This window comes from Ammospiza caudacuta, chromosome 10 (genome assembly GCF_027887145.1).
Source record: "Ammospiza caudacuta isolate bAmmCau1 chromosome 10, bAmmCau1.pri, whole genome shotgun sequence".
Lineage (NCBI taxonomy): Eukaryota > Metazoa > Chordata > Aves > Passeriformes > Passerellidae > Ammospiza > Ammospiza caudacuta.
The window spans coordinates 5,226,358-5,248,010 of record NC_080602.1 but is presented as its reverse complement, the minus strand read 5'-3'; the positions used below and the strand labels follow the sequence as shown (position 1 = coordinate 5,248,010).

General features: G+C 50.9%; 1 protein-coding gene across 1 annotated transcript; it reads right to left on the bottom strand.

Annotated features, from left to right (window-relative positions):
• Nucleotides 1-309: 309 nt before the first annotated feature.
• Nucleotides 310-21,583, bottom strand: LOC131562143 (thrombopoietin receptor-like). Its single transcript, XM_058811711.1, has 9 exons — nucleotides 21,563-21,583; nucleotides 2,328-2,490; nucleotides 2,036-2,165; nucleotides 1,606-1,778; nucleotides 1,360-1,502; nucleotides 1,058-1,217; nucleotides 804-891; nucleotides 594-685; nucleotides 310-512 (listed from the first exon to the last, which is right to left on the bottom strand). Exons 1-9 carry the CDS (start codon nucleotides 21,581-21,583, stop codon nucleotides 310-312), a joined length of 1,173 nt encoding a protein of 390 aa, XP_058667694.1.
• Nucleotides 21,584-21,653: the final 70 nt, after the last annotated feature.

The following is a 21,653-nucleotide window of genomic DNA, read 5'->3' as shown; positions in this document are numbered from 1 at the left end:
CTTGGCCGCTTCACACCCACCGGCCGCGCACTGTCCGGCGACGGCCGCGCGCCGCAACGCGATTGGCTGAGCCGCGGGACGGGGCGGAGCGCTCCGCGCGTGAAGTGAGGGAGCGGGACCGGGGGCGGGACCGGGGGCGGGACCGGGGGCGGGACCGGGGGCGGGACCGGGGGCGGGACCGGGGGCGGGACCGGGGGCGGGACCGGGGGCGGGACCGGGGCGGGGCGTTCTTGCTAAGTTGAGGCGATCCGGGCCGGGGGCGCGGCGGCGCAGGAGGAACCAGGCGGGGGCTCGGGGGAAAACAGGAGTTTATGGCGGGGTGGGTGCGGTCATGGCTGCCCGCGGCTCCCAGCCGCTCATGAGCAGGTAGGACTGGTTGGCGATGTCAGTGCTGGACAGGCGGCCCCCAGCGTGCTCCGGCGGCGGGCCCGCCTCACGCCGCGGGCCGGGCAGCACCTCCAGCAGGCAGGGCAGGACGGTCTCCTCCGGCGGCTGCTTGTTGAAGGCATGGCCTGGGGCGACATGGAGTGGACGGGGTAGGGGCTGCCCTTCGAGCTGCCCCCGGGAGCAGCTGAGTCGCCCTGCCCACCCACTCACCTGGCCGTGTTTGCTGCTTTCCTGGAGGAAGCTGCCCAGAGCACGGTGCAGCTCAGGAACGGGCGGCCAGAGTTTCTGCTTCATGTTGCTGGCTACGCAGGAAGGGGCATCGAATTGACCCTCAGACTTGAGGTGCCCTAATGCCCCATGCAAGGTGCCCAGGCTTGGTGCTGGACCCCCCCGCCTGCCCCTGGCACAGCCCTTACCTGTAGAGGGAGGGGAAGGTGCAGCGCAGCCCCAGGAGCACTGCTGAGAAGAGCAGCGGCACCACCGTAACACTGGGGATGAGCCAGCCTGCATCGGAGGAGGAATGCCGGAACTGTAGCCTTTCCCAGAGCCACCATCTCTGAGCCCCTCGCAGCCCCCTGCCCCGTGCCCCCCTCCCCATTTCCAGCACTGTCCGCCTCTTGCCGTCAGCCGTGTGGCTCCTGCGGCCGCAGCCTCCAGCCCTGCCCCTTACCCGCATCGGCCACGGCATCAACCACAACGGGTTTGGGCCCGGCGCTCCAGCTGCCCCGGTACCACGGCCCGCTGGGCCGGGCCCGCACCTGTGCGGGGTAGCGGGAGCCTGGCCGCAGCTCCAGGACCTCGTTCCTCGCTGCTCGCGGAACCTGCAGGACCTGCGGGGCAGAGCCGAGCTGGAGGCAGGGCTGCTGTGGGCTGGCACCAAGGGGCGGGTCCCGCTTGGCCCGACCCCGCGCCTGCCGTGTGTCAGCAGCGGAGGGGGGCAGCGCTGCTCGGGGTACCCTGGGCAGGCCTTGCCTTCCAGTCATGGCTGTTCTCCATGGCATAGCGGACCTGGTAGTCCAGCTGCTCTGCAGGCAGCTCCAGGGGCGGCAGCCACTGCAGGCTCAGCCGGCCCTGCGACGCTGTTGCCTGCACAAGCTGTGGGGCATCTGTGAGCACTGCTGGTGTTGGGGATAGGCATTTGTCGCTCCTGTGAAACGGGACAGGGGACACTGTGTCCCCTGTGAGCCAAGCAGGGGTTGCGGTGGCACTGGGACTCACCAGCCTGGTGCAGCCAAAAGGGCTCCTTGAAGTAGCTGAGTGTGGGCAGCATGTGGGTCCTGGTGACATTCACCAGGACAGAGATGGCACTGCCAGCCTTGGGCTGGAAGGTGCAGGCATAGGTGCCCTGTGCCCCCCTGCTTACCTCCTCGCACTGTTGCCATGCATCTTCCCTGTGGGAGGAGTGGGGAGCCAGAGTGTCTCACCAAAGCATACCCACAGCCAGCAGTCCTCCTGCTCTTCCCCAGGAAAGCTACTGCTGCTTGTAGTTGGAGGTGCAATGTGGTGAGGGGGTATGAGATTGGTGGTGGAAGGGCAGGACAGAGCAGGGCATGGGCAAGGGGCCCAGTGTGGGATATTGGGACGCAGCAGAACCAGTGGTCTCTGGGATGTGCCTGCATGGGTGCCACCTGCCTGCCATGCCCCTTACCTTGTGCCAGCCCCGCTCGGAGGTGGCCGGTAGAGGAGCTGGTGGGAGCTGTGGGGCTCTGCAGGGTCCCAGCCCCGCTCGCAGCGCACGTGCCGCAGGTCAGGGGTTCTGCAGCACAGCCCGATGTCTCCTGGGCAGGGAGAGCCAGGACAGGGAGGGGGCTGCTTCCCCTTGGCCCCCCAAAACTTGGGAGTCACACCTTGCTACAACAGGACCCCCAGCCCTGCAGCCCCAGGCGTGGGTGCCTCCCTGCTGCTGCTGCCAGCACCCTGCAGAGGGGATGGCTGCTCACCGGAGGAGTGGGGGGTCTCTGCAGCCAGAGCCTGCGACCAGGGCCCCCAGACGCCGTCCATGGAGGTACCGTCGGGCTTGCTGCACAGCTGGTACAGATGTGGTACCTCACCCCTGGCTCCAAGGCCCCGGAGCACCACCCAAGTGTTGGCCTGGACCAGCCTCTGCAGGAGAGGGGCCAAGCTGAGGAGCAACTGCAGGCTCCAAACGCCCCTGCCCATCCCTGACACCTCTATGTACCTGTCCCAGTGCTGCTCATTTCAGAGGGTGCTGCCTTGGTGGAGAGAAAAATCAATCTTCTGCCTTTCAGGGAGCTGAACGAGAAGGGACTCTTCACCATCCAACACCTGGCTGGGTCCCATTCAGAGGTCCTGCTTTGAAGCCTCTGTGAGGTTTGCTTGGCAGTTACCAGCGAGGTGAGAACATTGTTCTGAATTGTCCCCCATACTTCATACACGGTGTGTAGAGTAGGTATGTGCTTGTTCATCTCTATGTGTGCTCAGGGTCTGCCTTCATTTCTGGTTTTAGACCTGAGATTTCTAATTTCTGTCAGCTATCTGTAGGATCTGTGGGCACATGCAGCTGTATTTACTGGCAGGTCGGGTATCTGACACTCATCTTTGAGTGCAAAGGCAGAAATTGAGACACTGATGATGTTATTTCCCAGAGTCCCAGTTTCTGCCCAAGCTGTAATTCAACAATGCAAATTATTCTGTAGACCTGAGCCTGTGTTTTCTGTTTCCTGGCTGAGTGCTTCAACTGCTGGTGTTGCTTTTTGGAACAGGAGCACCTGACTCTTTTATCTTTATGACTTGTGCCTTGATGATTTGAAAGCAGCCCTTGCTTTAATTTTCTAGTAAAAGGGCCTAAACTGAAAGCAGTGGACATTTTAGAAGGGTTAAGTAGAACACTGAATGAAATTTTTATTTTAGCCCTGAAGTGAGCAGGTCTGAGGCCAGAAATTGGTGCCAGAGTAAGTGCCTTTCTGTGCTTGTGCTCTCCAGCTCTTCCTGTACTTGTATGTTACCCTGGACACAGTGGGATGTGTTGTCATTTCCTGGGACTTCTCCTGAAGGCAACTGGTTTTCTTTTCAAGGTGATTCTTATGTTTCCCCTCATGGCTTCCCCAGGTGACCAACCTCCGTTCCAAGGTGTCCTGCTCTGCCATTGTCACTCTGGGAGAGCTCTCTGTGACCTTGAAGAAGGACATGGACTCTGAGGTGGATGAGGGTGCTCGGGTCCTTCTCCAGATGGTGTCCAGCTCCCCAGAATTTGTTCAGAAAGCAGCCAGTCAGACCCTGGGGATCCTGGTGGAGAATGTGACTCCTGCACGAGCAATGACTGCTCTCATGGACATGGGAGTCAAGTAGGTTCTTCTTCTTTTAGTGATATTCTTCACCTTTGTGTGTGTGGGAGGGAGAAGAGAATGGGAATGGTTGGAGGGAAGGGTCCTGTATCCTGCATCTTCTGTGAACTCAGTGACTTGATTCTCCAACCAACCTCACTTCTGTCCTCTCGTCACCTATTTCTGCCCTCCTGCAGCCCATCAGTTCTCAGAATCACAGAAGTGTAGAATATGGGGAGCTGGAAGGGGCCCATCAGGACCATGGAGTCCAGCTCCTGGCCTTGCCCAGAGCAGCCCAAGGGTCACACCAAGTTCCTGAGATTGCTGTCCAAATGCTCCTTCAGCCCTGTCAGGCTTGGTGCTGTGACCACTGCCCTGGGGAGCCTGTTCCAGTGCCCAGCCACCCTCTGGGTGAAAAACCCTTTTTCCTGATACCCAAACTAAAGGTCCTCTGACTCAGCTTCCTGCTGCTTCCTGGAGTTCTCCCAGTCTGTCAGATTTTCCTAGATGTGGTGACTGATGGGGAAGTGAAAGTGCCTGCAAAGGCCAAGGATAGAGCCTTGTGCTTTTGTGGGCAGAGGGGCAATTGCAGTTGCAGCTGTGAGCAGTGTTTGGTATTTCACAGTGCTAACCACAGAGGCCCTGGGAAAACCACATCTCCTCATGATGCCACTAACTTGGGAAATGAGGAGGGTCCTTGCTGGGGCGTGGAGCACATGGGGGACAATCTGCTGGGTGTGGCACAGCCTGCACAGCAGGTGCAGCTCCTGCCAAAGGAGCCTTGTATGACTGTCCTGGCTTAGAGCTCTACTTTCTATGCAAACTGATGTTTCATGTTAGCCTTGAGAAGATGAATCACTCTACAGGCACCTCCACAGGCTGACAGCCATGGGACAGTTGGAGCAAATGCTGCCTTAAATGTTGGTGCTGGGCCTGATAGTTCCCAAGAGACACTCTCTAGAGCAGGACAGCCTGGCTAAACTGCCTGCCCCCCTTTCCTCAGCTTTGCAATAGGGTAAAACATTCAGATGGATCCATTGCCAAGCCCCACAGCAGAAACAGGCTGCATTGCTGGATATTCTGCAACTTCACAGCCCACCATGTGTTTTCCCTGCATTTGTTGTTTTCCAAAGGTCTGCAGATTTGGGGATAAATGGGTGGAAAGAGCCTCAGTCCTGCTGTAGCTCTGTGTACTGGGTGTCCTCTGATGGGTCAGCATCAATTGTCCTTAATTTCTAAATTATTCATATGTCATCTATTTCTTTAATCTTACTCCGAGCAAATACTGTGAAAGAAACTGAGTATCAGACAGTGCAGGGAGACTGAATTCTCCCTCTTCCGTGCAGGCAGGCCTAGTGTGCAATGCTACCTTTGTGTTTAGCTGAGGACAGAGCCTTGTGCAGGTGTCTGAAGGCGCAGGGAGAGCCCGGGCTCCTTCCCCCAGCAAGGGCAGGGAGCAGCTCTGGCCAAGGCCGGCGCTGCCGCTGCTCCTTGTCCCTGTGCCCAGGGTTTGCTCTCTCCTCCCCAGCAGCCGCCCCGCCCCGGTGCGCGAGTGTGCGGCCCAACTCCTCCTGTCCCTGGTGGAGAGAATTGGAGTCACCCAGCTCGCAGGCACCCCCAGGGCTGAGAGGCTGCCACACGTGGCAGGGAAGCTTGCTCAGGACTGCCACAAGGACACAAGTAATGATCTTCATTTCACCTCCCAAAACAGGAAAACCGCTTTGTGTCTGGCTGTAAAGGTGAAACCACACAAGAGTGGAAACTAAAGGGAATATGAAGTTACCTCACGGTGTGAATAAGGGTCACAGAACCATGGAATATGCTGAGTTGGAAGGGTCCATCAGGGTCATCGAGTCCATCTCCTGGCCATGTGCAGTGACCCCAAGAGTCACTCCATGTGCTTGAGAGCATTGTCCAAACTCTTCTTGAGCTCTGTCAGCCTTGGCACTGTGACCACTGCTCTGGGCTGCCTGGGCAAATGGCTGTGCTGGGAGACCTGAGGCTGGCCAGCAAAAAGGAGCATTGCCACCTTTTTCCTGTGGCTTGAAGGATTCTTTACTGAGATCAAAAGAGCTCAGATCAGCCAGTCCAACACTTTTGTTTGGCCTTAGGTGCAAAACACAAAGCCAAAGTGTTGGCTAATGTTCATCACTGAAGGATCCCAACATCCATTTCTCATTAACTTCAGACTTTCTAGAAATATTTCAGGGGTCTTTAGCCAAAATATTCAGTCTTTCTAAACCTGTTCTGCAGATTTCTAGAATGCTGTTATCTGTGGCTCAGTGAGTTCCAAACTTCTTCTTGAAGAAAACTGTGGTTTCCTACTGGCAAAATCAACCCAAATCACCAAAATCCCCTTCCTTTGATGATGAAATTCCCATGAATAGCTGCCAAGAACACCAGAGCAACTAGCTGCCCCTGTGCATACACAGAGTATAGAATTATCAAGAGGATGCATGAGGTGTTTTGTCCTGGCTTCCCTGCCAGGTAAAGAAAGGCAAATTATTGTGCAATGGCAGCAAGACACTGCTAACAGGCTCTGACAACAAAGCAGATGTGTTTTGCTTGTTCCCTGGGATCCTTTGATGCCACAGAAGCACACCCCCAGTTTCAGAGTGAAATGGTATTTTTCTGTGGCCCCACATTCTCCTCTTGCCTCTTGTGTTCAGCTGACAGCACTGTGCAGTGTCAAGTGAGGTAAATCTCCCTCTTTGCTGAGTAGGCAATGCCTTCTTATGCAGGGATTGCACCTGATGAGTTTAAGGTATCAGTCTCTTCTGGTAACGCTCTTCCTGTGTTTGTTCACTTTTGTTTTGTTTCCTTCCTTCATTCCTTCCTTCCTTAGGCATTATGGACAGGAGATGGTGAAGATGTTGCTCAATCATCAACAATTTAAAACAGTTTTGGAACAATCTCTTTCCCCCCGTGACCTGGAAGATATTCTGACAAGAATTAGGAAGAAAATAAGTGCTTGGCAGGAGAAATGTCTCCTTTGTGCAAGTATTGCCACTGCTAATATGAGATCAAACATACCCAATCTGTCTTTAGCTCATTCCTCTTCTGCTGAATCATTTTGCTCCTGGGAATGAGCTGTTAATCCTCAGCCTGTTCATCTGCAGACCACAAAGGAACTGATATTACTAGGGAAAAGTGGGGTTTTGAATATTTTCAATACTTGTCACAAAGAGGAAAGGGAAAGAGGAGAAAATGGATTTACATTTAAGCGTAAGCACCCACCATGCTCTCCCTACCCTGCCCCCTGTACAGCAATTAAGTGAGAATTGTGCTTCTGAAGATAACAGAGTCTTTGCAAAGGACACTGGAAGTAGTAGTGCCAAGAAAATTCCCAAATTTACAAAAGATGTCCAAGCCTAGTTACTACAATGACTGTCTGTCTTTTGGGAATACTGCCCTGCTGTCCAGCCATGTGGGGCTGGAAGAAGCTTGGTGAATTCAGCAGCATCCAGTGAAAAATCCTTTGTTTGTTTGAGGGAGGCAATTTTATTTTTTCTATTGACGTTATAGAAGGGAGCCTGCCTTTGTGCAGGCACAGGGAGAGTGAGTGTTGAACCAAATCAACTTCCAACACACTGGGCCAACCCCCAAAGAGTCCAGTTTATTCTGTTGATTCCTTCACAAACACTAATTGCCTGCCAGTTTGCATTATTCCCATTTATGCTCAAGACTAAGGAATTTGGGATTTTAGACTGCTGCTGAGTCTGGTAGCACCCATAACCTGCCTTGGGCTATTGAAAACGAAGAGTTGGCATCACTGAATCTCTGGTCTGTTTTCATCTGTAAGTTAGGAAATGTTTCCCTAAGCCTTGGTAGCAGTGATCCTGGTTTTAACTTGTGTTTTCAACAGGGAATTTCCTGGTTTATACTCTAAAGATTGATGGGGTTTCTCTGTGTCTTTGTAGGGGACGGAAAACCAGAAGGCTGAAGGCCCATCTGTCAAGGAGCCGGTGAAGGAGAGGAACGATGGCTCAGAGGAGCCCCAGGCCACATTGTCTGCTGGCAAACGGTACTGAGCACTTTTGTCAGATGTGACAAAGCACATGACAAGCTTTGCATGCCTCTTCCTCAGGAAAAACTGTCTGGCAGAAATGACCAATGCCACAGATTGTTTCCTTTCCCTACAAATGCTCTAGGATAAAAAATGTCTACTTGTGCATTGTGCTGAACACAACTTCTCTGGAGGGGTTTCCACAAAAATGGAGAGACAAACAGACACCCACTGGTGGCAGCTCAGACGATCCAGTGCAGTGGCAAGGGCAGTGCTGTGGAGGCTGGGAGAGAGCCAAGTTTCTGCTGCATGACTTGGGACAAGTAAATTCAAACAGGGCTTTTTTTCACCTGAGTGGAGTCTTTTTCAGATGGGTGTTTTGATGAGAAATCTCAGTTTGGAAGCAAGATGCCCTTCCACAAAGATGCAGTTCTCATCCGTGTGGTTTGGCCTGGCGGAATCGTGGTTTCCTTACCCTCAAACAGTGCCAAGTTTGAGTAGTAAGGAGCAAGGCAATTCCTGAACAACTTCAGTCAACAGGTGTCTCAATGTGCACTTTTTGCTTTGAAATTCCTGTCCTTCACGTAATCTGCTTGATGGACAGCATGTTTGGTTTATTTCCCCCTGTGCTGCAATCAGCATTTAAGACAGGAATTTGCTCCTTGCTGTCTCTTCATGGCAGCTGCAGAGCTGCTTGTACCTGTTCTGCTCTGATAGCAGAGGGGATTTATTTAGCTCTGTCCTGCTCAGCAGTGGCAGGAAAGTGACCACATGCCTCAGTAGCACAGCTGGCATCTTCCTGTGCTCATGGAAGAGACAGGTTGATCAGGAGAATTGTTCCCGGTGGGGTTGTGAAGCTGTGCATCTGGTCTCCAGGGAAGCAAATGAAATGTGAGTGTAATTCTGGGATGTCTGGCTTCTGTTTTTATCTCTCTTACTGATTTTCTGAATCTTTCAAATATGGCCCTGTTTATCTGTTCAGATGCATCTGAGCTACTTTTCCAGATTGTCATGCCTCGTTGCAGAGACACTTCTCCAGAGTGATGAGTTCCCTTATTCTAAGACACACACGTCCCATATGAGGAGGCATTTAAACTTGGCAGTAGTGTCTCTCTTTCTCCACAAAGCAAAGTGATCTGTGTGCCCTGGCAGCCATCTGAAGATAGATCAGATGCATCTCATCCTTGGCTTTCCTGAGTGAGCAGTGGTGAGAATGTCACTTGCAGATTGTCTCCTGTAATGATTGTCATGAGGTCCATGTTGTTCTTCAGAGCCCCATGACTTTGCAGCTTGAAATGACATAATTAGGAAAGCTGCTCAAGATGTTTTGCTCACAATTAACTGCAGGTATTGTCTGTGGCTGCAACTGTCTCCATAGAGAGCAGCAGGCACAACTTTCCCAGGCATTTTTCTGGGGAAGGCTGTGAGAAGATCAGAGAAAAGAATGAGAAACAATTCTTATCCTCACTTGCTGCACCTGTTGTTGTGAACACGTGGAATGTGTTATGGAGATTTGTTTACCAAAGGGTAATTTCTTAATTGGCCACTGGTGATGGTGTTTTGGATTCAATTGCCCAATCTGGTCTGTCTGTATCAGACTGTCTGTGAGGGCAATGAGTTTCAGTATAGTATAGTATAGTATAGTATAGTATAGTATAGTATAGTATAGTATAGTATGATAGAGTGATTGATCAGCCTTCTGGAATCATGGAGCCCATGCTAATTATTTCCACTATGGGGATGCCATGCTATGATAATTATCACCACCAGGTCCTCATTTGGTTTTATTTCCCAGGGTGAAATCTCCCTCTGATGGACACCTCCTACCCCGTGCAAAAGCCCAGGTCACGTCACCTCCAGCAGTGGAAGAAACGGAGCTGCTCCAGAAGCTTCACCATCTCCTGGAAGCCAAGGGGTTTTCAGGCACGGATGGAAGGAGTGGAACTCCTCCTAGACCTGTGCAAAACCAGCCCCCAGCTCATCTCCACTAACATTGCCCAAGTATGTGGGGTATCTTCGCTGCTCCTTTCCTTTATCTCCTTTCCTCAGCCTGTAGCAGCAAAGTTAATTCAGTGTGTCTTGGCACTCTGTCCTGGCTGTTTGGGACACGCTGGTCCCTCTCACCCAGACAAATGTAATTCAGGTCCAGGCTTCAGGACAAGTTATTTCAGTCCAGCTGTATTTGTCTGGCAGGTGCCTATTGATGCTGTTCATCAGATGATGGCAGAATTTTCTGCTGGTGTAACTGCTGCTCTCTCCTACTCCCAGCTGGGTGAAGTGAAGGGAATCCAGCCCCTGAAAGCATGGCAATTGTTCTCCAGACCAAAAATGGGTTTGCACAGGGAAGGGAAGTATCAGGCTGGGTTGGTTTAAACCCAGTTGTTTTATTTAAGGATACTTCTATATACTCCATCTTGTCTTACACAGGCACAGCTCTGGCTACTCATTTCCATCCTTGTTCCTATTCCTCTTGGTAAAGACAGTGCTCACCCTTCTTGGGAGTCTTTTTTTCTCTTTGGAAAAGGAGGAAAACAGCTAAGGACTCATCTCTGCCTTCTCCTCCCAGTAGCTGCTTTTTCCCTTTCTCCAGGGAAAGGTGCCTGATAATGAGGCTGTCAAGGGACTGAACCTGCTCTAATGAGAGCTGTACAGCACATTACATTTCAGAAGTCCACCTGTTACTTAGAGAAATGGTCTGGATCCTGGAAGAGTTGATCAGGGCCCTGCTCTTCTCCAGACACTGGCTCTGAGACAAACAAAGAAAACTTAGATCTCCTCCAGCCATAGTTTTGGCAAAATCATAATTGCCCTCAGTACTTGAGGCAACTGTATAGAAAACCAGGCATTGTAAACATCTGCTTCCATTCAAAGCAAAGGTACTCTTTAGCATTAATAAATGGAATTGATTTAATGATTTATAGATGGAGAGAAATACCATAGCAACCATTCAGTCCCCAGCCAAACCTCCTAAAAACAGAAGAAAATCTTTCAACCAGCATGAGGCTGCGCCACCATTCCATTGAGTGGCCCACAGGAAAACAGTGAAATTGTGCAAGCGAGTGCTGCCCTGACAGAAAGGATCACTTTCATCTTTGACATTGCTGACTGCTACAGCCACTCTTCAAACAGGGGCATTTGAATCCAGCTTTCACATTGCTTGTTCTCTTCACAGATTTTTGATTGTTTTGTCCTGAGAATATCTGACAGCCACAAGAAAGTGAAGCAGAGGGTGCTGGACGTGCTGGCTGAAATCACAGGAGCCCTGAGAGATGCCTTGAACCCGCTGATCATTGGTTTGGTGGAAGGAATAACAAAGAACCTGAACTCAAAGGATCCCAGGGTTCGTGGGGCAGCTGTGAAAGCACTGGGAGAATCCATTGCTCATTTGGGTAAGGCTGAGCCCTGGCAGGGACTCTCCTCAGCTTCGTCTCTGTCTCTCCTGCACAAGAGAGCGCTGAGTGCCTCGACAGCTGCTCTTGTCTGGGGAACACTGCAGCTGACACCCACCAGAGGCTGTGCAGGTGCAGTCCTTATGCACCATCCCCAACAGGCTGGAATGGGATCAGCATTTCCCAACAGTCCCAGGAGCCCTTGGCTCTGTGCTGCTTGTCTGAAGAGCAAGTCCTGGACTGCAGCTCTGCTACAGTTCAGAGGCAAAGGGGGTTTGGAGTTTGCTTGGGCCCCATCTGACTTCCGAAATGAACAGCTTTGCTGTTGGCATGAAGGGACACTGACCCATCAGAGCTTCTGCAGGGCAGCCACCTGGGAGGCTCTACATTAGAGGCATTAGCTGCCTATTTTCCACTTTTCTTCTTTGTCTTCTATGTTCAAAGGGGAACTTGTGATTCACCAAGTTCATTTCTTTAGAACAAACAGGTATAAACCCAGCTTTCAAGGATGCCTTGTTCCACATGTTATTTTGCGTGGGGCAAGATGGCCACAGCAATTAACTACATAGGCAAGGGCTGCTCTAAATTCCTTTGCCACACACATTTATGTCAGCTCTGAGAATGCTGCAGTGGGGAAATATGCCTGAAAAAAGGAGTGTTGAAGAGGCAGGTCTTCAAGGGGAGCTTCCACTTTCTCCTCCCCAGCTGCTCTGTGAACTCAGGAACTGCCTGACTCAGTGCCTTTCTGTGTCCCAAGTATGGGGCTCTTCCTTTGTGCTCTGGGATGCAAAACCTTTTCGCTGCTTCCATGTGACTGAACTCATGAGGTCCCTGATGTGAAATGTTTTAACACAGCTCCAGCTACAGCAAACAACTTTGGATTTACAAATGTGAAAGGATGTGGGATCTCAGCACCTCAGGACTCATGTGCAGAGTGACCGAGACCACCCTTGGGGGGCTCGGGAGTCCTGGAATGTTGCCAGAAGTGTCTGGAGGCTGGACTTTGATCCTACACGGGAGACGACACCTGTATGAGGATGGGAGGATTTCACTGGGGTAAATGGTGAAGGGATAAGTTAATTAGAGTGTGAAACACGGGGTTTAGGATTTCTGTACAGGGGGTCTAAAGAAGTAAGATGGAGGAATTGGGGCGTGTCCTGTTCTTCTTCTTCTTCTTCTTAGCCTCCATCTTCTGTGGTGATGTTGGCACTTTGGGATTGGTTATTACTAAAAGTGCACCGGTTAATAAGGGTAGAAGGTATTGGGGAAAATTGATAAATATTGTATACATAATTTTGAGTATAAAGATAGGTGACTGCCCCGGGGGCTCTCAGTGTGCTCATGGCTGACTTGCTGTGCAGACCTCTGTCGGGCCGAGAGAAAATCTTTTAGATAAACAACTAATAAACACTGAAGACCGAGAAAAAACCTGAAGCCTCTTTTCATCCTTTGGAGCGTGGGATGCCCAAGACCATCCCCGAGCCTTTCCAGGCCATAAAACAGCCGAGAAACCGACAAAAGGAGAGCTTTTATTTTGGAATTTAAAACCCTGCCAAGTAGGCTGGAAGGAAAGAAGAAAAGGATTCAAAACACAGCAGAAATGTACTTTATTTTATAAAATGGTGTTGGCCCTGCCCTTTCTCCTATGACCTAAGAAAAGTGAGCAGAAACGTGTGTTTCCCTTGTAGATAAAGTGTCCCTGCTGAAAGAATTCAGCTACCAATGGAATCACCTGAGTGGCCAAGCCCTGCTGGATGTCACCGAGCGTATCACAGGCTTGGCCTCCCCTTCTGAGCCCAGAGCTCTTCCCAGGGAGCATTTACAGGGAATGCCTGTGAGCAGACAGCAGAGCAGCTCCTCCAAACCAGGAGGTGCTGAGCGTGTCCCTGCTGCCCCATGGCCAAGGCAGGTGGGTTTGGCAGGTTTTCCCTGGCTGCTGCAGAGCTGGGCAGCACCTGAGATGGGGGCGGCGCTCGGCCTGGGGCTGAGCTCTCACTGGGGCATCTCAGAACCACCTCCAGCAAAGGGAGGGCTGAAAATGCCCCAGCTGGCTCCTCTCTGGGGAGCTCAGGGGCATCTGTGATCTTTGAGGGGAAATGGTGGCCAATGCTGTTTCAGGGCATCAGTTTGTTTTGTCCTCACAGAATTCTTGTTTTTCTCTTGGAAAGTTTTGAGGCTGAACCGTGCAGGGCCTGGGGGTCACAGCTTTAGGCCAGAACTCAACAGAGGTACCAGAGGCACGGGTTTAGTGCAAGGCAGCCTCTGGGGCACAGGGACAGAAGCAGAGTGCTGAGGCTCCCTGCCTGTACTGTCAGAGGGGCCTTGGACTGAGCCTTTCAGGGTGTGCAAACAGTGTCTGCCTGTGTCAGCGCTGTCCAAAATGCTACAAATGCAGCTGATAATTGATTCCTCAGAGGAGCTTGCTGTGTCAGCCAGAGCCAAGGAATGGAAAAAGGATAATCTCAATATATAGCAGAGAAGATGATTGATAGCCTTGCTTCAACTGGGGCTAAATCCACTGCTAATTATGCCAACATCTTTGAATGCAAGGTTTAATACACTTTGTGTCTTCATTAGGAATCTCAAAAGGGCATGTTCAGTGATTGGGAATGTCAAAGGCCCTTTAAAGAGCATTTGAATAAAGTACATCTCCAGCAACAGGGAATTTAGTTTAGCTGTTCTTTGAAAAAGAGGTCATCTTTTTCAAAAAAACGATTTAACCATAAATTTGGAGTACTTTAGAAAGAGCAGATGCTCTCTCTGCAATATAGTAGGAACAGACAGGTGCTCCTCCTGTTCAGTAGTCACCAATGTCTTTAATTGCATTTAAACTCAAATGAATTCCCATTTTAAAATGGGTTCCATAACCCTTTCCTGCTAAGCAGAATTGGTTTTGGGTACTTGTAGGAGCTCTTTCATTGTTGCTGACTGCTGGTGGATTAACAGCATAGAGAAAATTAAGTCTCTTCCACCACAGAATATTAAATGGCTGGTAGATAACATTTTGTCTGATCAGAAAACAAGAATGGTCTCCAAAGCATTTCAGGTTTTGATCTCTCAGCCAAATCTGCCATGCAAGAAGCCTGTTGGTAGTAACTTTTTGTCTGTGTTTGATATAGTTCAGTTCAGAAAATGAGCAGAGATATTTCAGAGACAATATGAGAAAACACTCGTGTTTTGGTTATATTTGAGTCCCCTGTGTAGCATTTTTCTTTCTCTATGCCCTTATTCAAGTGGACATCATAAGAAAAAATGCCATTAAGATTGAGAGGGGAAGTGGCATTAAAATGTGGAGATGCCCAAATGCCAAGGCAATGGGGTCTGAGTAATTATCTAAGACACCCTGAGGTTTGAAACAGCTCTTTGTTGGAAGCCCCAAAAGCATTCTGCCAAAGACCCCAGCTGGTCACTGATGCTTCTCATCCAGCTGTCAGGCAGCAGCCATCTCTGGTGGGCTGGAGTTTTGAGGTGTGTTCTAACCCTGCCCTTTGCTGTGTGCCACTGAGCACAGGGAAGAGCCAGATTAGACATTTGGCACTTGACATCAAAGCTACAAAAATGGAATCATCCCTTTTATTAGAAATCTCTCCATTTCCTCTCTATGGTGCATTTCCAAATCTTCAGTGTGGGTTTAGACAACTTCTTAATGGAAATCAAAGGCAATTGGACATTTCATTCATTGTTTATGCAGAGATTGTGTACTAATTTAGTAAAGGTAGGAAGTCTGCCGCAGGGACAAGGCTCTGGTTGGAGCAGTTAGTGCTGAGGGGTTGGTGGTTCTGTTTCCAGGATGCTCAGCTGCTTTGCCCCTTTCTGGACCAAGGGGCTCTGGGTGCTGTTTTGCTGCTCTTGGCCAGAGAGGCTGGCAAGAAGCAGAAGCAGAGGCAGATCCTTGTTGCAGTGAGGCTGGTGGGTAAGGAGCTGTGTCTCTGTCCCGGCAGTGCTTGTGCAGGGGGTTCATGCCAGGAGCCCTGAAGTCGCCCAGCGCGACGCCCTGCCCGTGCTCTGGCCCTGCCTGGAGAACAAGGCGCTGCCTGTGCGGAGCGCCAGCGTCCGCACCGTGGCCACCAAGCTGGCCTCTGCCCTCTGCAAGGTGATGGGCACCCAGCTGAAGGAATGTGCTGCCAGCAAGCCTCCACATGTGCGGGAAAACCTCTCCAAAATGCTGGGCTGGTGAAGGCGAGATGTTCTCCAGAAGGCTGAGGAAGCGCTGAGTTGGAAACCTCTGGATTTGCCTTTTGAGCTGTGCCAAAAATGACAAAATCCTAAGGAAGGGTGTGCATCTGCCCCACTCTCTCCATTGCCCTTCCTAGTCATGGCATGGGGGCCTGAAGCAGCTCCAGATGGAGGACAAGGTGAAGGCAATCATGGCTCAGCCTCACACAGAGGTGAGGGGGGAGCTGGGCCAATCTCTGCTGGCAGGAAGGGTCTTGTGGCAGCCCAGAGAGGCTGTGCACATTGCCAGGGAACAGCTGTGCCCTGCATGTGCCCCTGCAATGAGCTGTGCTGCTGCCAGTGCCCCTGGAGCTGTGGGGCTGCTGAGCTGTGGGGCAGGCAGAGGAGCAGGAGGGTGCCTGTGCAGCTGAGCCATTCCTGGGGAGCACAGGGCTCTGGGCTCCCTGCTGTCCCAGGGCAGCCCAGAGGCCAGGCTGGGCCTGTGCCAGCTCTGGGCAAGTGGCTCAGGGTTTGCCCTGGCCTGCCTCAGTGTCTGCCAGCAGGAGCATGTTTCCCTGTGCAGCTGTTTACACATCTCCAGGAAATGTGTCCCATGAAATACAGAGCTTCAGATGCTTTAGGTTTGCATTGTGGCCTCTGTTAAACTTTGTGTCTCCATTTTGCAGATCTGGCTGGTTACAGTCTTACCGAGAAGTTGTCTCGGGACACTTCCGATGTTCTCTCACCCACAAAGTCCTTGTCTCTCATCCAGAAGAGCTCTCTATCCTCCAAGCTCAGGAAGAAGCTGCCGCCTGTATGGAGAGTGCTTGAAGAAAAGGATTGATGCGTTAGGCTTCATAGTTATAGATGTACATATGTTCTGATCTTTAGATGTAGTTTTGAATTAATGTGTTTTGATTCTGTCTTTAAGTTTTGATGACATGTCTTTAATTCTATATATTTCATTTTGATGATGAAAAAAAAGTAAATAAATAAACAAAATCGAAAAAACCAAGAGGAGAATGTGAGACCAGGACCTTCTGGCGTAGAGATTATGGGAGTGCAGCTCACTCAGTGTGCCAGTGTCTCACCACATCCTTTCCTCATTGGGCCTCTCCTCTTCCACTTTGGCCATGTTATCTTTGTGTCATTTGTGCTGCTCTTTGTTACTTAGCATTACAACAGTCACCTGTTGACCTGTTTGAGGGACAATGGATCCAAAAGATCCTGTATAATCAAAGGTTTTCTACCTAGGTGTGTTCTGTGCTCACCAAAGGCCTGAGCAAAGAAACCAAGAGAAGTGTGCCCAAATCCCAAAGCTTTTCTCCTTTGCAATCTCCCACAGATCTGGCTCACAGGTGTCTTCAATCACAATTCCATAGGTAAGAAGAGGTCATGTATTTCACTGGGAAATGATGCACTGCTTTGGCAAAGTCACCCATATGTATATTTATCCGGGACAGCAGTGCAGCTGTGTTGTTTGCACCTTGTTTGCAGAAGGATGAGTGCCCTGGGAGGCCAATAACAAGTGACAAGGGCTCCTCAAATCTGCACTGCAGCCTGGCTGCCATTCAGCCCAGAGCTAGGGGATCATTTGTTCCCGTGGATCAGTGCTTGCCAGTGGAATGAATTCCTGCCCAGCTGGAAGAAGCAATTCTGGATTCAGCTCCAGCTCTTGGTGGGCAGCATGATCATTGACAATGCTGCCCTTCCAGAAATTATTCTGCAGTTTCCTTTCATAGTCATTTGAAGCTTTTAAACTTCACATTTCAATTTGCTTTGCATTAGGGTAAAACACTTCTGGGCCCAGTGCAAGCTGTAACCTTTTGACAGGAAAGTCCTCATGGTTGCCAGCTTCTGATGTTACACAATGTCACCTGGCTGCCTGTGTTTGCTTGGCTCTGGGTCTAGTCCCGGCCTAGCAAAGCCCAGGCAGGGTGGAACGTTGCAGGGAAAACTGGTCCATGAGCTTATGGGGTTGCCATCAGCAGCAGAGTCAATGTGCCCTTTGGGGACTTCTCTGGAGACAAAATTAGGGACCTACCCCATGCCACAATATTCTCTTAGATCTTTCTGAAATATCCTAGAAAAGGCTGTGAAACTTCACATCTCCTTGCACACCCACTGTTTGAAGAGGGGCATTTTTGTCCCTCCTCAAAGTCATTGCTCTTGCACACCAGAAACATGAACATCAACCAACAGGAATGATGCATGGTCCTGCTGCTGCTGCTGCAGAGCACTGGGCAGTGCAGACCTGGGTGTTACCAATATGAGCACTTAATTAGCATTTCATGCTCCTTCACGCTGTCCAGATCTCAGGGCTTTTTGTTTCAAAGCAGCCACTGCACCATCTCTAGAGAAGAACAGGAAATGGGAAACAGAGACTGCCAGCCTTGCAGGGGTGTGAGAGAAAACCTGACGTGTCTGCATCAAAAGATGAATGGGAAGAGTGTAATTGCCAAAGCAAATGCTTTGTTAGGATAGCAGAAGCAGTTCTTTACTGCATGCTTGCATGAAGATCATTTGGAATCTCCTTTTTGTGTCTCATGCAGAAAAGGAGCTCTTAATAATACCACGCTACATAAACCAGATTGGGATGTAGCTCTGTAGTGGTTCACAATGAAGCAGACGGCCTGCTTTGTCACTGCCAGCCCTGCTGAGCCTGCGAGGGACCATAGTGTATCCCATGCCTGTTTTGCCTCCAAGCAGAGCTTGGTTTTCCTCATTAGTGTGAAGTAATTACAAGAGTAATAAAATGGACAATTAGACTGGCCGCTTTGGAGGATACGCTCATGCTTTGGCATGTCAGTCCTGTACCTCATGCACCCAAGGCTTGTTACTCATCATGAAATATTTTAACAAAAAACCTCCGCTCTCATGTTACATCTGAATAAAACTGCATCAGATCATCAAGCATTCTGCTGACAGGAACAAGACAAGAGCCTTCCGACACTCACTTGCAGCTGTCCCGGATTGCTGCAGCCCTTTGTGCAAAGCTGCTGCAGACAGAGTGTTTGGTGTTGGTTTGGGCCTGTATGAAAGATCTGTGGAGCAGTGTGCAGGGCTCTCCTGGCAGGAAACTGTTTGTCCAAGCCCAGGGACACGGTGCCGGCAGGAGCGGAGCGGCCCCGCTCCCAGCCCGAGAGTCTGTGGGCTGAGCCACGCCGGGGAGACAAGGCAGCGAGGGGCTCCAGCCCAGCTGCTTCACTGCCCTGCCCGCCCCATGGAGCTCTGCCGTGGGAGAAAGCCGACACCGGATGAGTCCCCGAGCTTCCATCAGCTGCTGGAACTGCTCCGTGACAGCTCCTGTTCTTCCGAGAGAGACCCCGGCGCCTTCTTGGAACGCGTGTCATGGGGGATTCTGTTTGATAATAAACTGTTGGGGGTTTTCCACTTTCATCTATCAGTAATAATTTCCCATTGCTGGAAAGGGATTGCAGGAACACTTTAGAGGAGACGACTTATTGCACAGTATCCTGTTTGAAGTTGTCTCAAACTGTGTGAGACAGATGGCTTCACACAGGAGCATCCCCAAGGCTGCTGAGGGGAAGGCACAGAGGAAGACAAACCCAGTATTTCTGAGGGAACTCCTTGACACCAAACCAACCTGAGTTGTCAAACAGCAGACCTGATGTTTCGAGACATGGGCCACAGGGGAAACCTTTCAGTGTGTTTGGTCCAGGCTGGGCTATGCTTGAGGAAAAGGTGTGTCAGTGTGTTGGATAATACTCTTTTCTTGACCTAGAGATGGGGCAACTGAGAGGTGTTTTAAAAACTTCTATTCCATTTTCAGTCTCATGAGAAGGGTGAGACAATACAGATGTTATCATTCACGCCATCACAATCAGAAGCCAACTACTTCCTAAATATTTTACATTATAAGCGTTTCTTGGTCTATCAGCCTTTTGCCATGCCATGTTGTAGATGCCTTAAAGCCAATTATTTAAAACTACTCTTTGTGGGTCCCACTACAATGCATCTTTCATAGCTCTGTTTTTCCAAAATCTTATTTGCAAGGCCATCTTTTGAAACTTTTTTCCAGCTGCATTTCTCTCTCAACAATATCTGTCCTATTCCATGGAAATTTTTAAGTTAGCATTTCTTGTCTCAAGATTTATATACAGATTCATACTTTGTGGGCCTTCTATTAGGCTCTAAAAACTTTCTACAAATCCATTTCCCACATCAGTGGACTTGGCTCCTTCTCTCCTCATTGTGCCTGGCAAGCACAGGAGCCCAGAGCTCCTGCAGAACCCATCCCAGCACTCAGTGGGAGCAAACTTGTGTCCAGTCCTCACCCGGAGCTGCGGTGCCCAGCATTCCACCACTCTGGAATGAGAAACTGTTCCTGCTCTTTCAGAAGGAGCTAAGGAGCTTTGGCCTTCAGATCAATTGTCTGCAGGCTCCTGCAGTGCCTGGTGCTGCTCCCTTGCCAGCGGCACCCCAGGCCAGGGGGGCACATCTGGGCTGCTGTGTCTGGCTCTGGGGCTCCCTGTTCTGGGCAGTGAGGAGGAGCTGCAGAGGCTCTGCAGGACTGACAGGATGGGCTTTGGGGCTGGCAGGAGAAGCTGAGGGTCCTGGGCTGCTGGAGCTTCTGAAGAGGAGGCCTAGAGCTCCTCCTGCAACTGGTCCAAGGGTAGTTCCAGAGAATCCCAGAATTAGCAAGGTTGGAAAAGATCTTGGAGATCATCAAGTCCAGCCTGTGCCCTGAAACCGCCTTGTCTCCCCTGAGCCTCCTCTTCTCCAGGATAAACAACCCCAGCTCCCTCAGCTGCTCCTCACAGGACTTGTGCTCCACACCCCTCCCCAGCCTTGCTACCCTTCTCTGGACACGCTCCAGCCCCTCCATGTCCTAAATTGGGGGCCCAGAAGTGGACACAGCACTCAAGGTGCTGCCCAAGCAGTGCTGAGCACAGGGGAAGAATCTCTGCCCTGCTCCTGCTGGCCACACCATTCCTGAGCCAGGCCAGGAGCCATTGGCCTCCTTGGCCACCTGGGCACACTGCTGGCTCATGTCCAGCCTGCTGTCCATCAGTGTCCCCACGTCCCTTTCTGCCTGGCTGCTGTCCAGCCCCTCTGGCACCTTGCTAAAGGAGGGAGGCAGGGAGGGAACGGGTCCAGATCCAGTCCTTCCTGAAATGTGGTGTTTGCTGGCACTGCCAGTTCCCAGATCTTGATATTTCCCTATTCTGGTACAGCCCAAGTCCAGCAACTTGCTGGCAAAGAATTCCAAAACCAAGCAAAGACCTGGTACCTACAGCAACCCGATCTCGGGTTTGCTGACACCACCAGTACCCAGATCAGGAATGTTTCAGATGCTTGCACAGCCTAATTCCAGCAGTTTGCTGGCATAGAAAATTAGCATCTGGAAATTTCTCAGTGCCAGCAAAACCTAAATGCAGCAATTTTCTGGCAAAGAAAGCCAGAACCCAGCAGCTTCCCGGTGCTGCCACCAGCACCACCCAGATCTGGTGTTTGCTGCACAAGCGCCCCGATCTTGAAATTTCCCTGTCCTGGCACAGCCCAAGTCCAGCAATTTGCTGGCACAGAAAGCCAAAATCCGGCAATTTCCTGATGCCAATACAGGTGCCCAGACCTGGTGTTTGCTGCCACTGCCAGTGCTCACATCTGGATATTTCCCTGTTCTGGCAGAGCCAAGTCCAGCAATTTTCTGGTCAAGAAAGCCAAAATGTGGCAATTCCCTGCTACTGTCATTGGCAATGCCAAGATCCGGTGTTTGCTGGCACCACCAGTGCCCAGATGCGGGAATTGCCCGGTGCCAGCACAGCCCAAGTCTAGTGATTTCTGGCAAAGAAAGCCAAAACCTTGCAAATACCTGGTACCTACAGCAACCCAGTCTTGTGTTTGCTGACACCACAAGTGCCCAGATCCAGAATTTTTCAGGTTCCTGCACAGCATAATTCCAGCAATATGCTGGCACTGAAAGTTAGCATTTGGCAATTTCCTGGTGCTGGCACATTCCCTACCCAGATCTGGTGTGCGCTGGCACTGCCAGTGCCCACATCTGGCAATTTCCCTCTTCTGGCACCACCCGTGTCCAGAATTTGTTGGCAAAGTAAGCTAAAACCTGTCAATTTCCCCTTGCCAGCACTGCACAATCTGGAGTTTGCTGGCCGCAGGATCCCAAGAAAGAAGGAAGGAAAGAAGGAAGACAAAGAGGAAGGCATCCAGATACAGTCCTGCCTGGAGCCTGGAGCCTGAAATGGGCTGTTTGCTGCCACTGCCAGTGCCCAGATCTGGAAATTTCCCTATTCTGGCACAGCCCAAGTGCAGCAATTTGCTGGCACAGAAATCCAAAACCTGTGGCAGCTTCCTCTTACTGGCTCTGGCACCACCCACATCTTGCGTTTCATGTAACCAGAACCCAGATTTGGAAATTTCTCAGTGCCAGCAGAGCACAAATCCAGCAGA

Bases quoted from the DNA above. Each gene is read 5' to 3' on its own strand.
- LOC131562143 (XM_058811711.1), bottom strand. From the start codon at position 21,583: ATGTGGGTGGTGCCAGAGCCA. The intron at 2,166-2,327 runs GTGAGCAGCCAT...CTCCCTGCCCAG, and splicing joins AGAGACCCCCCACTCCTCCG to GAGACATCGGGCTGTGCTGC. The intron at 513-593 runs GTGGGTGGGCAG...ATGTCGCCCCAG, and splicing joins CAGCAAACACGGCCAGGTGA to GCCATGCCTTCAACAAGCAG.